Consider the following 12,494-nt stretch of genomic DNA (forward strand, 5'->3'; position numbering starts at 1 on the left):
GCAAGGAGAGTGATGTGGGGCAATGGAGCCATCTTTCTGACAATAGAGCCATCTTATTTGTCTTATTTCATACTTGGATTTTTGTAGAGCTTGCTGCTAGTAGAGCAGAAGTGTTTTCCGTTCAGTGGAGGATTTTCCCAACTGGAAAATAAAGTAACAAGTGAAAATCCCACTGTACTGATTTGAATGTATTCCTCATGAAAGCCCAGTGGGCAGAAGTGAACTATGTCGTCTACTTTCCATAGAGGTTATATGCTCAAATATTCCATTTTTATCGATATTTTTGGCCCGATCTAGCATTTACAGAAACTCAAAAAGCACTACCCATAAAAGAAAAAATTAATAAATTGGACATCATCAAGATGAGAAACTGCTACTTATGAAAAGACATTATTAAAAAATTAAAACACAAGCCAGACTAGGAGAAAATATTATCTTTAACTATATCTACCTGAATGAGCTTATATCCAGAACATACAAAGGACTCTTAGAAAACAAAAATAAGATATGCAACCCAGTTAAAAGATGAGCAAAAGATTTGAATAGACATTTCACAAAAGAAGGTATATGAATGGCCAATAGGTTGTTCCTCGGAGGCTCCGGAACCCTGCTGTCTCGAAGCCTGCACACTGGCCCGTCACCACACCCAGAATGCTTTTACCCGATATCTGCATGGCTCCCTTCTCACGGTCTTCACGCGGTGCCTGGCTTCTTCCTGTCAGTCTTGAGGCACACTTCATGCTTGTTTTCTCTCCCTCCTACCAGCTAGCTGCCTATCCTGAGGACAGCATGGCTGTTTTCCCTGTAGGTGGTGCAGGAGCCAGCCTCCTGGTATACAGGCTCCTGTGTACTGTGTAGTTCCCTCCTACAAGGAAGAGGGCTGGCCTGTGAAACCAATAGGATACTGAAATGACTGCGAGACTTCCAAGGCTAAGTTATAAAACACTGCAGCTTCTGCCTGGCTCTCACTCTGGGGGAAGTCAGCAGCCATGTGGTAAGGATGTTCAAGACGCCCTGTAGAGAGGTCTGAGTGGCCTCCTGCCCACACCCAACACTAACTTGCCAGGCAGGTAAGCATGCCACCCTGTGAAGACCCCCAGGACCCACGCAGACACTGAGACAGAGTGCCTAGCTAAGCCTCTTCTGAAATCTTGACCCCAGAAATGACCTATGTTTACTGTTTTAGCTGTAAGGTTTGGGGTGACTTGTTATGTAGCAATTGCTAACTGATACATGTGGAAAGGAGTAAGCAGCTCCCATCTGGCTTAGACCTAAGCAACAGTTTGCTAACTACTTAGAACATATTTTGATCCCTCCCATTTATAAGAATAAACATATTGTGTTTATCCCTCAGTTCTGAACTTGTAGGCAGGGGAGGCGGGAGGGAGAGAGGAGCAGATGGGGTCAGCAGGCTGGAGTTATAGATGGGGACACTTTGGGGAAAGAGAAATGCTGAAAAGATAATTTTTAAGAAGCTTTAATGAATCATGTGTGATATAACCCACATTTCTGACCCCACCCAAGAAACTGTCAGCAAAAATACAGGTTGCTGTTTAAACTCCTGGGTCAGGTTTGTGGGGAACCCAGTCATGTGAAAATTGCACACAGATGAGGGGCTGAAGCATGATTACATCATTTCCCCAAAGTTCACACCAAGAATGAGTGGCAGAGCTGCTGACCCAATGGTTCTGGAACTACAACCTCAATCCATGTGCAATGGAAAGCAAAAGAGCACAAGTCCACAGAAAAGAAAAGCTTTGCTGATTGACAGGTTTTTGAGAGCAAGGCTCATAGGACCCTCCTCTGCCACCCCTGTCTGGTTTTCACTAGATCCAAAATGGAGGAGTCTGCAACTAAGTGCTTCAAGACCAACTCTTAAAGCCTTGTTTACTCTGAAAGCATCCGTGAGGGCCCCTAAGGGAAGAAAAGGGAAGGACAACCCAAAGATAAACCCCTGGTAGTCTTCAAACAACCCCTAAAGAACAGCCCCAAGTTCGGAGGGGCACCAGTGGTGGCAGAAGGAGCCGGTGCGCTGAGCTGGGGCCCGCGGCAGTTGGATAATGATTTTTACCGTACATCTTCTCTTATTCTCTTTCGGAATCCTGGCTGCCACTGGCCAGTGACAGTGACAGTCCCCCCCAAACTGTATTAGAAATGAGAACTGTGTGGGATGTCCCTCCAAACAGATTCAGCAGGCAGTGAGAGGCCTAATTAATTTTAACAGGGGTAACGGTGGGGGTGGCCCAGCCATGTTGTACTCAGATCTTAGCAACAGAGCTTTTATTTCCCGCCATGTGTGAGGGAGGGGCAATTAGAGGGGGCAAACTCAGGGCCCTCTGGGTCTGGCACCTAAGGTTTGGGCTATCCCTAATTCACCCCAATCAGCAGGAAATGGTGCTTGAGCAAAAACGCCAAACAAACTGCTGATAATAAGTTAAAAGATAAACCTCACAAAACAAACAACAGAGACCCTGGAGGTTCCAAATCATTTCTCCAAGAGAGCAAAAACAAAGAAAATTCCTAAGTTACAAACTGGAGGGTCAGGCCTTCCAATTCCAGACCTTTGCATGTGTTAAGCAAAATCAAGAATAAGCATGAAAATATGTTATTTGAATTGCGTTCAAAATGTCTTTTACAAGTGAAGCAAATTACTTCTGCATGTTCTGGGGGCTCTGCAGAGAACAAATAGTGTTCTGCCTTTAATGGGTAAAATTGCACAATTTGCTTTTAACAGTAAACCAAAAGCTGCGGTGACTTCAGATAGTTATCGCGCTCAGGAGGGCTCCCTCCACGCAGCCCCAGTCCAGCAATTTCTGGGCATTGTGGAGGGATGCGGTGGTCCCCACCCGGCGGGCACAGCGTGGCGAGGAGGGCCGGGAGGGCGCGGCCTGTTCCTTTCCTTGAACGTTTCCCGTCTTCAAGCCCTTGCTTCTCTGGCTCCCGAGTGAGACTGGGTAGCTCTCTGATTTGCTCCGGTGGAAGCTGGCGGGGCGCAGTGTCTTCCTGAGTTACTGATTTGAGACCAGGCCCCCGGGAGTCCCGCCCCCTGAAGGTGGGTGCGGCTGGACGCCCCCAAGGTGCCACCTTTGTGGCCAAGCGTCGGGAGACGTAGGCCCGAGGGCGGGCGCCGGAGGCACGTCCCGGGACGGAGCGGCGGCCCCGGGCCCGGGGTCTCGGGCCCTGGTTTCCCGCGTCACGCCCGCTGCAGGCGCGTCCCTCCAGCAGGGGGCGCCGGCGCGGGCCTCGCTCTGCCCACCAGGGCGGGCGAGCGGGGGACCCTGCCTCCTGCGCGCCCGCGGTCCGCCCCTTGCGCTCGTCCCGGCGGCTGGCCGGACGCCTGAGCCCGCGTCCCGGAGCCTAGAAGCCAGCCCGAGTCCGCACCGCAGCTAGAGCCGAGCTGCGCTTCCCGGCCGGGAGAGGAGGCGGACCACAAGTTCCTCGAAAGGGACCAGCTTGCGAAGCGTCCAGGGGGAAGGGCAGCGGACGCGCGGCCGACAGGGGTGGTGGCGCCCGGCCGCCCGAGCCGCGCCGGCCCCTGCGCCCGGTCCCCACGGCCCGCGGCATGGCCCGGGGCCCAGCGCTGCCGTTGCTGTGCGCCCCGGCCGTCTGGGCGGCCGCCGCGCTCCTGCTCTGCGCGCCCCGGACCTCAGGTAGGAGCCGTACGCCGGTGGGGCTCGCGACTCACGTCCGTCTCTTCCTCAGCCACCGTGTCCGGGCCTCGGCCCCCGTTCCCGGCCTGCGCCCGGCTGCCAGGGCTGCTTCCAGTAAGGCGCGCTCCGGGTCCGGCTAAGTGTTTCCAGAAGCCGGGCGGGCGGCGCCTGCGGGAGCCCCGCGCCGGAGGTTTCCGAGGGTCGGGAGTGTGAAGGCGGTCGGGCTGGGGGTCCGCAGACGTGGGCCGTGCTTCTCAGGACCTTGACTCGGCCCTCTTCCCAGAGGTTAGCTGCGGTGCTCCCGTCTGCGCCGGAGTCCCCCCTGGCCCCGAGAAGCGGACTCCCGAACCCCGCCGCTAGGTTGAGCAGGGCTTCGGCTTCCCTTTTGTTGGCCCCTTCCCCCTCCCCCACCGCCAGGAGGTGGCCGAAGCGGCGTATCCTGTGCCTGGGGTCAGGGATCTCTGGGCAGGCTTGGGGATCTTGGGTTCCCGGCCGCATCCCGCGACCCGGGACGAGACGTGCGGCTGGAGGGACAGGTCAGGCTCCCTGGTGGCATTTTCCTCGAGGTGGCATTTACCCACTGTCCCTGGGGTCCCTGTGCGGACTTGGCCACTTGGACCCCGCGGCGCGCAGGAGCTGCCTAGAGGTTCAGAGCGGGCTGGGGTGCCCGCGGAGGTAGCACTCGTCCACGCCGTCCATACCCAGGTAGCACCCCGGGCCTGCGTGCAGCCCGGCCAGATTCCGGGCACCCTGCCGCGTGGGGGAAGGCGCAGTGCTTTCAGGCCGGGAAGTTTGTAGACTGAGTTTCGCCTCAAGTCCTGAAACACGTAAGTGGGTTTCAGTGTCGCCCACCCCACGCATTATACCCCCACCCTCTCACTCCTGCAGGCAGGTAAGAATTTGGGGACCCGTGCGAAGGGGCCCAGCTCTTCCCGCGTCCTGCTGCCAGTTGCGCGCGCCAGGTACCTCCGATTCAGGAATGCTGGGCAACCTTTCCTGGGGGTTGTCTGGGTTTAAGCAGATGCTGGATACGTCGGATACTTCTGGCTCCTTGCCTTGAGGAGAGGGTTTGCAGTTATGTTGCTGTCCCTTAAAAAGCATAAACCGCTCAGGGCGGGCGGTGAAATGGTGAGTAAACTGGTACATTCGAAGTCAGTCTGGGGGATTCTGACAATATCCCTGTGGATTTATGCACTCCTCCACCCGAAAGAAGCCCTCTTCCTCTAGAGTCAGGGGGTTCTTTTGCAGCACTGTCGGCGGGGGATAGGGGTGGGTGGGGGGACTTAACCTTGGGGACTCGACGTGTATTTGCGTAGCGTGGGGGTGATGGCCACTCCCGGATTACTCGCCGACCTGTGGCGTGGGTCGGTTTTCGTTGCATTTGCAGGGGAGGGGGTGCGGGGCGGAGGAGTTGGAGGTGGGAGATGTGGGGAGAGGGTGATGTTGCTTACATCAAGGCTGTAAAGAGAATAAGAAAGTGGATCGCATTTCGGGCGGAGTAGCTTAAACATTACCGTGGTCGTTTCCAGTCGAACTTCAGAAATCTGAGGAACAAAGCAATCCTGTGTCATTTTCGTTAATTTTTGAACCGTGTGGAGGTAATTTTCTTTTTCCAGTAAAATAATAATAATCTCTATAGGGGAGGGAGTAGGAAAGCTGTTTATAATTCTCTCCCTTATGGAATGCTAGGTTAGCTGAGAATTCAAAGAATACGATCATATTCAAAATATGAATCAGTTTTCTGATTACAGGAGATTTGGCGTCTTTTCTGCAGTAAGAGCGTGTAATTTGAGTGTGTTTTATACACGGAATATAAGTTATTGTGTAAAAACACGGAAAGGTTATTTTAAAAGAATGAATAAGTTCTTATTCTACCTTTTTATAGAAGGCTCTGTTCCCTCAGGAGACAAATACCTGATTTGAGATCGAGTGCCCGCTTAGGTATGATAGTCTGGGAGTGGGGATTTGGGGTCCTCCCCCAGTTTTGACAGTGCAGTGTTTATTTCTGGCCCAGATCCCTGGAATGATGGTCTTAATAAATAATGATAGTGATCCATTTGAAAGTAAATGAAAACATCTTGAATAAGAAGACTTTGTGGAAAAAGAAAAGTTTTTATGTATATAGTAAGGCAACATGTTTTTCTTATTATGACTGTGTACCAAGTAACGCAGCAGCACACATTGGAAATGTTTCAGTATTTAATAGTGAGAGCGAGTTTAACCCTTGCGTCTACTTGATAAAGAATGCCATCCCGAGACTCTGAACATTACTGACCGTGTGTGACGTCCGGTTAAGCAGTGGGTGACTACTGAGGGGGCTCTAGTCAATGAGGCTGAACTTCGATTAGTATGGCATGTCAAAGTTAGAACACTGTCAAGAAGTCTGCTTAATATTTTGCATGCAAAAAAAAAGCAACATTGGTTTAAAAGTGTGCACTTACCATGGGTAGTTTTTGGTGACAAGTGATCTGCAGATTTACCAGGCAATGTGAAATAACACTTCTATTTTTATTGTTAAACTTTCCTATTGTTAGATCAAAGTACAGCTGTAATTGATGTTTGTATGTCACTGTCTGTTAGGGTGTGATTTGTGGTGAATTACTTGTTGTTGTAAACGTTTAGCCTTGATTTACCCTTGGAGACATTTAAGCCTGGTGGAGACAGAATTTTACGCTGCCCTTTCTTTCGGAACCTTTTCCCTGAGATCAATGGGATAGCAATGCAGGAGTAGGGGAATAGTCCGTCTGACAGGTAGGAAAGATTAACCCCCTAACGGGGGATTTCTAAAGCCAGGTTTCAACTGAGAAGTGGCACTCCTTTAAAATGCGTTCCACCGGAGGCCAGGATGTGGAAAGTTATCATTATCATTGAAATGGCACTGGGTGTGAAAGACTGGGCCTCCCTAATCTGCAGAACCCTGGCCAGTCTGATTAAGTCCAGGAAACTTGTGTGCTCTAACGTTTTTCCCTGTAGAGCTCTAATTATATAATTCTAACTTGTAGTCAGAGAAAAGAAAGTGGGCTACTAAGTGTTACCCCCACCCAAGGTTTATAACTATCTTCTAAAACGTTCGTTGATGCCAGAGGCTTTTGATGTTTATCTGGTTTATTCCCCAAGAATCTGGAGGGAGACCTGTAGCCTCCCCCCAGCCCCCCACCTCCCAGGTTTATGGTTACCACGTGGAGAAGAGCTAGGCTTCGAAGTTTTGGATTTACCCTGCTGTGTCGTTGGGTGGAGGTGGGGGCAGTGTACTTACAGACTGTGACTCTGTAAGTTGTCATTAAGATATTTCCTTCTCTGGGGACCCTATGGTGACCATCAAGTGGATATCATCCATGAAAGATTTCAAAGCAAAGTGACGAGGGCTTCGCTTTGCAGAGGAAACATTCATTCATTGCTGTGTAAGTCTGCATTTTGTGTGGCCATTAGTTAATTTCCTGAAAGAACCATTGGTCTAAAAGGACTGGTTCTGAAACATGGCTTCTCAGTGACCCTTTGTGTTCTTCGGTTTTATGTTGTTCGACTGCAGCACTGAACAGAAATGTTAAGAGTTCCGGGGGCAGGGAGGGCATCTTGAGTTTTGAAGTAAAAATCTAAGCAACAAGGGGCTCCGGCCCACTAATTACGGCTGCAGCCGGCTGCATTTGCACCAGCCTCCTCCTTTTGGTGTGTGTTTATTTGGTTTGGTCAGGAGCTTGCCAAGTTGGAAATAAGGGCGGGACGGCTCTGCTTCATGTGCAGTTGTCATAAAATACGTCTGGGGCGTGATCTGCTCAAAATCACATTAACAGAGTGGCCAAGGAATTGTTGAACATGTTGGAAATTTTCAGAAAGCTTTTCAAAACTAGGCAATTGTGTTGGTGTGGTTAGCACCATTTTTTGAATTTCTGGCCTTTTTTTTTTTTTTTTTTTTTTTTTTTTAAGTTCTATCTCTGAAAGAACCAAAAAATTCTAAGCCAATGGGAAGGAAATGATTACAGAAAAATTTAGCCTAATTAGACTAAGTGACTTATCCTATAGAAAGTCTTAAGTTCTAGTGGGAGGTGGTGTGTATGTCTTTAATTGTCATTGGAATGAGCTTCAGTAAGCACCCTGTCACTTTCGAGATGTTATCTGGGGAGAATGTGACTGCTTCTTCAAGTACTCCAGGAGTGGGGGTCGGTTTCCCAACTCCCCAGTGCTCCTGCCTAATGGTTTCCACACCCCACCCTCCTGGAGGGCCAGTTAACCAGCCTGCAGCCAAATTGCAGAAACCCTCACTGGACAATTGTGTGGGAGACTCTAGTAGCTGCTCAGCACTACTCATGTTCAGGTGAAAATTAATTAAACTGAACTGAACTGAAAGATTCAGTTCCTCCACCTCACTAGCTGCATTTCAGCAGTCCACGTGGCGGGCGGCCTGTTCCCAGAGAGCACATTGGTATCACTGCAGGAAGCTCTGAGCCACCACTCTTTGTCTAGGGTCTGTGTGTTTGTCACTGTTGCTTGAGGAGTCAGGAGCAAGGAGGTTCTTCCCCTTTTTTGCTTGGAGTTTGTTTGTTGACTGGGAAATTTGAAGGCAAACTCGAACTGGATTGGCTCTGACCTGTGGAATCAGAGGCCCCTCCCTGAGGCTTAGCAGGTGTCTGAAGACCAAGGCAACAGGGCCTGAGCTGTAGGGATCATGAGGAATTGGGTGAGGACATCAGAGTTTTATCTAGAACGTGAGCAGCCCACATATGGATGGCAAGAGGGGTGTAGGAAGGGAGTGAGGGGCATTGGCTGAGAAAGCTTCAGGCACAACCTCTGGGTCACCTTCCACCTTGGATATCAGTCCACCTTGTAGCTCTATTGTAGAATGTTATTTTGTGTTTTCAACTTTTATAGAACATTGGGAAATAACATTTGGAAACTGGGAATTTTATTCCTGGAAGTGAAATAATCCCCAGTTCACCATATTATAGTCTTTTTATAACATGGAATTCATTTTCAGAGCAATTTAAAGTGATGAAAAATTGAGGACCACAATAATTCTATAGGAAGAGCTGGTAACGAGGTGGGTTCTTGTCTTAAATTAGCGTGAGAGGTGGATGGGAACAGGTGTGGAGGGACTGGCTGGTTGTGCATCTGCTTATTTTTGCAAAAAGAAACATAGGAGAAACCAGAAAGTAACATTGGTTACTCAGATCTTTCTTTATTAATGTAAAATATGCATAAAATAGACCCTTCTAACCATTTTGAGTGTACAATTCACTGGCATTAAGTACATTCACATTGTTGTGCCACCGTCACCACCACCATCTCCATCATTTCTTCTCCCCAAACTAAAACTCTGTCCCCATTAAACAACAACTCCCCAGTACCCCTTCTCCAGCTCCTGGCACCCACCATTCTACTTTCTGTTTGTATGAGTTTAACTACTCTAGGTCCCTTCCATAAGTGGAATCACACAATATTTGTCCTTTTTTGTCTGGCTTCTTTCCTCAGCATAGTGTTTTCAAGGTTCATCCATGTTGTAGCATGTATCGGTACTTAATTTTTTTTAAGGCCGAATATGATTCCATTGTACACACACACACAAACAGAGACACACACCGCATATTATGGCACATTTTGTTTTTCCGTGTATTGGCAGACATTTGAGTTGTTCCTACCTTTTGAGTATTGTGAATAATGCTGTTATGAACCTGGGTGTACAAATATTTGAGACCCTGCTTTCAATTCTTTTGGGTTGATACCCATAAGTGGGATTGCTGGATCATATGGCAGTTCTGTTTTTAATTTTTTAATTTATTGCCAACACTTGTTATTTTCTGTTTTATTGATAATATAATGAGTATGAATTGGTACCTCACTGTGGTTTTGGCTTGCATTTCTCTAATGACTAGTGATGGTGAGCACCTTTTCATGTCATTTGTGTATACAGAAGGTGCCAAAATGTATACACATTTAAGAAAGGAGAAAAACTATTAAATTGTAATGTTTAATATATACTGATAACAAAAGATGAATATAAGTCATGTGTATACAGCCCCGGTATTTCATTGCTGTTCGTGTATCTTCTTTGGAGAAATGTTTATTTAATTCCTTTGCCCATTTTCAAATCAGATTTTTTTGGGGGGTTGAGTTATAGGAGTTCTATATATTCTGGATATTAACTCCTTATCAGATATATGATTTGTACATATTTTCTTCCATTCTGTGGGTTGCCTTTCCACTCTGTTGATCATGTCTTTTGATGCACAAAAGTTTTTAACTTTAATATATCCAACTTATTATTTTCTTGTTTTACCTGTGCTTTTTTTAAGTGTCATATCCAAGAAATCATTGATAAGTCCAATGTCTTGAAGTTTTCTTCTAAAAATTTTGTAGTTTTAGCTTTTATGTTTAGGTACTTAACTCATTTTGAGTTAATTTTTGCACATGGTGTAAGGTAATTGTCCAACTTCATTATTTTGCATGTGGATGTCTAATTTTCGCAGCACCCTCTGTTGAAAAGACTGTTCTTTCTCCACCGAATGGTCTTGCATCCTTGTCATTTACTGTAGATATAGGGTTTATTCCTGGGCTCTCTATTCCATTGGTCTATGTGTCTGTCCTTATGCCACTGTTTTGATTACTGTAGCTTTATAGTATATTTTGAAATCAGAAGTGTGAGTCCTCCAACTTTGTTTTCTAGATTGTTTTGGCTGTTTGGGTGCCCTTGATATTCCATATCAATTTTAGGAGGATTTTCTATTTCTGCAAAAAATGTCTTTGGGATTTTGATAAGCTTTGCCTTGAGTCTGTAGATTGCTTGGGTAGTATGGACATCTTAGCAGGTCTGTCTTCTAGTCCACAAACATGGAATGTCTTTCTATTATTTACTTCTTTATTTCTCTCAGCAATGTTTTTTAGTTTTCAGTGTACAAGTCCGTCACCCACTTGATTGAATTTATTCCTAAATATTTTTTTCTTTTCAATGCTATTGTGAATGGAAATGTTTTCTTCATTTCCTTTCAGATTGTTCTTTGTTACCGTGTAAAAATGCAGCTGATTTTTGCCTGTTGATTTTGTATCCCGCAGGTTTCCTGAATTTGTTTATTAGCTCAAATAGAATTTCTGTGGATGTGTATGTAAGATCATGTCATCTGGAACAGAGATAATTTTCCTTCTTTCTAATTTTGGATGCCTCATTTCTTTTAAAAAATTTTTTGCCTAATTGCTTTGTCTAGAACATTCAGTACTATGTTAATAGAAGTGGTGAAAGTGGACATCCTTGTCTTATTCCTGATCTTAGAGGAAAAGCTTTCAGTGTTTCACCATTGAGTATGATGTTAGCTATGAGCTTATAGTAATGTGGCCTTTGTTATGTTAAGATGGTTTCCTTCTATTCTTAGTTTATTCTTTATATTTTTGTATAGTTTTGACTTTTGGAACATGCAAATGTTCTATATGTTCAAAAAATCAAATCATTAAAGATGACAGGAAACTAAAACAATGTAAACAAGTAAATAAACAATTATACTGCAAGTGAATAACAACTACACTGACGGGAAAAAAGAAACCTAGTTCAAGTGAATGTGGACTCAGTACTTTGACTATACAGAGAGTGCCAAAAAAAAATGTATACACATTTTAAGAAAGGAAAAAACTATTAAAATTGTAATATAGTGGTACCTCGGTTTTCAAACGTAATCCGTTCCGGAAAACCGTTCAAGTTCTGAAACGTTAGAAAACAGCTGACACCTAGACCTCAGGATCTTGCACTCAGTGGAAGCCACGTGACATGTTCGACTTCTGAGGCGTGTTCCAAAACTGAAGCATTTACTTCTGGGTTTACAGCGTTCGTAAACTGAAATGTTCGTCAACGGAGACGTTTGAAAATTGAGGTACTACTGTACTCAATATATACCAATAACAAAAGATGAACACAAGTCATGTTTGACTTCTGTAGTTACAAGAGGTGCTCAAAGTGGTTACCATCAGCGTCTAGACACTTTGAATTACTGCAAACTACTGCTTGAGCAACGTGGACCAAAGTGTCCACTTGTATACATTTCTTTGGCACCCCCGGTATATCCTCAGTCTGGGTTAAAAACAACAACAACAACAACAACAACAAAAGACCTGATAACAAATCCTGCATTCTTAGTAGGTTTGTTTCTCATAGTGGTATGGATGTAACAATTCTAAAATGGTTTTGTGTGAATTGTGGGATTGGGCAAATAAGAGGTGTGTTGATAGCGTTTGAGCCAGGTTCCCACTGTGGAAGAAAGGAGACACAAGTTTGGAACGAGGGGAGGCAGGGAAGGACTAAGAGGGGTTGGATTGGAATTGGGAAGATTGATATAACTCGTGATTTCATATATTCATATTCATATGTATACACACATACACATATATAAAATATGTTAAGATTATAAATCATAATTTGTAAAATATATTTTTGTATATGTAACAGTTATTTCCTAGCACCTCATTAGCAATGAGCCCTCTTAGTTCCCAGATCTTGGTTTCTAAGTACCATTGCACACGAAAGGAGCTAGCATGCCTTGGAGAAATGACTGATTATGAGTTCAGCACAGGGAAAAATACAAGGTGCAACAGGAGCATGTCCTTGTAATAGAAACTAAGTGATCGAAAATAAGGGGAACATATCAAATACACAGCTGCCAACTTGGAGGTATTACATTGGTCAAATCTGGGGCAATTTAAGCATCAAAAAAAATAAGGACAAGCATAGATTATGCGTGCAACAAGGTAGAAGTTTGTGATTCAAAACTGAGAAGTAAGTAAGTAATTAAACACATGTATGAGTTTCCTAGGGTTGCCATTACAAAGTACCACAAAGTAAGTGACTTAAAATAATATGAATTGATTCTC

At 45.6% G+C, this 12,494-nt stretch overlaps 1 protein-coding gene across 1 annotated transcript in view; it reads left to right on the forward strand.

Moving 5' to 3' along the window:
• The first annotated feature begins 3,026 nt into the window (after positions 1–3,026).
• The window catches only part of ROR2 (receptor tyrosine kinase like orphan receptor 2), a 230,511-nt gene continuing 221,043 nt past the window's right edge, over positions 3,027–12,494 (forward strand). Inside the window, exon 1 of the mRNA XM_019713868.2 lies at positions 3,027–3,650. Within this exon, the coding sequence (XP_019569427.2) occupies positions 3,563–3,650 (88 nt within the window). The 5' untranslated portion in view covers positions 3,027–3,562. The remainder of the gene's footprint in view (positions 3,651–12,494) is intronic.

This window comes from Rhinolophus sinicus, linkage group LG04, assembly GCF_036562045.2.
Source record: "Rhinolophus sinicus isolate RSC01 linkage group LG04, ASM3656204v1, whole genome shotgun sequence".
Taxonomy (NCBI): domain Eukaryota; kingdom Metazoa; phylum Chordata; class Mammalia; order Chiroptera; family Rhinolophidae; genus Rhinolophus; species Rhinolophus sinicus.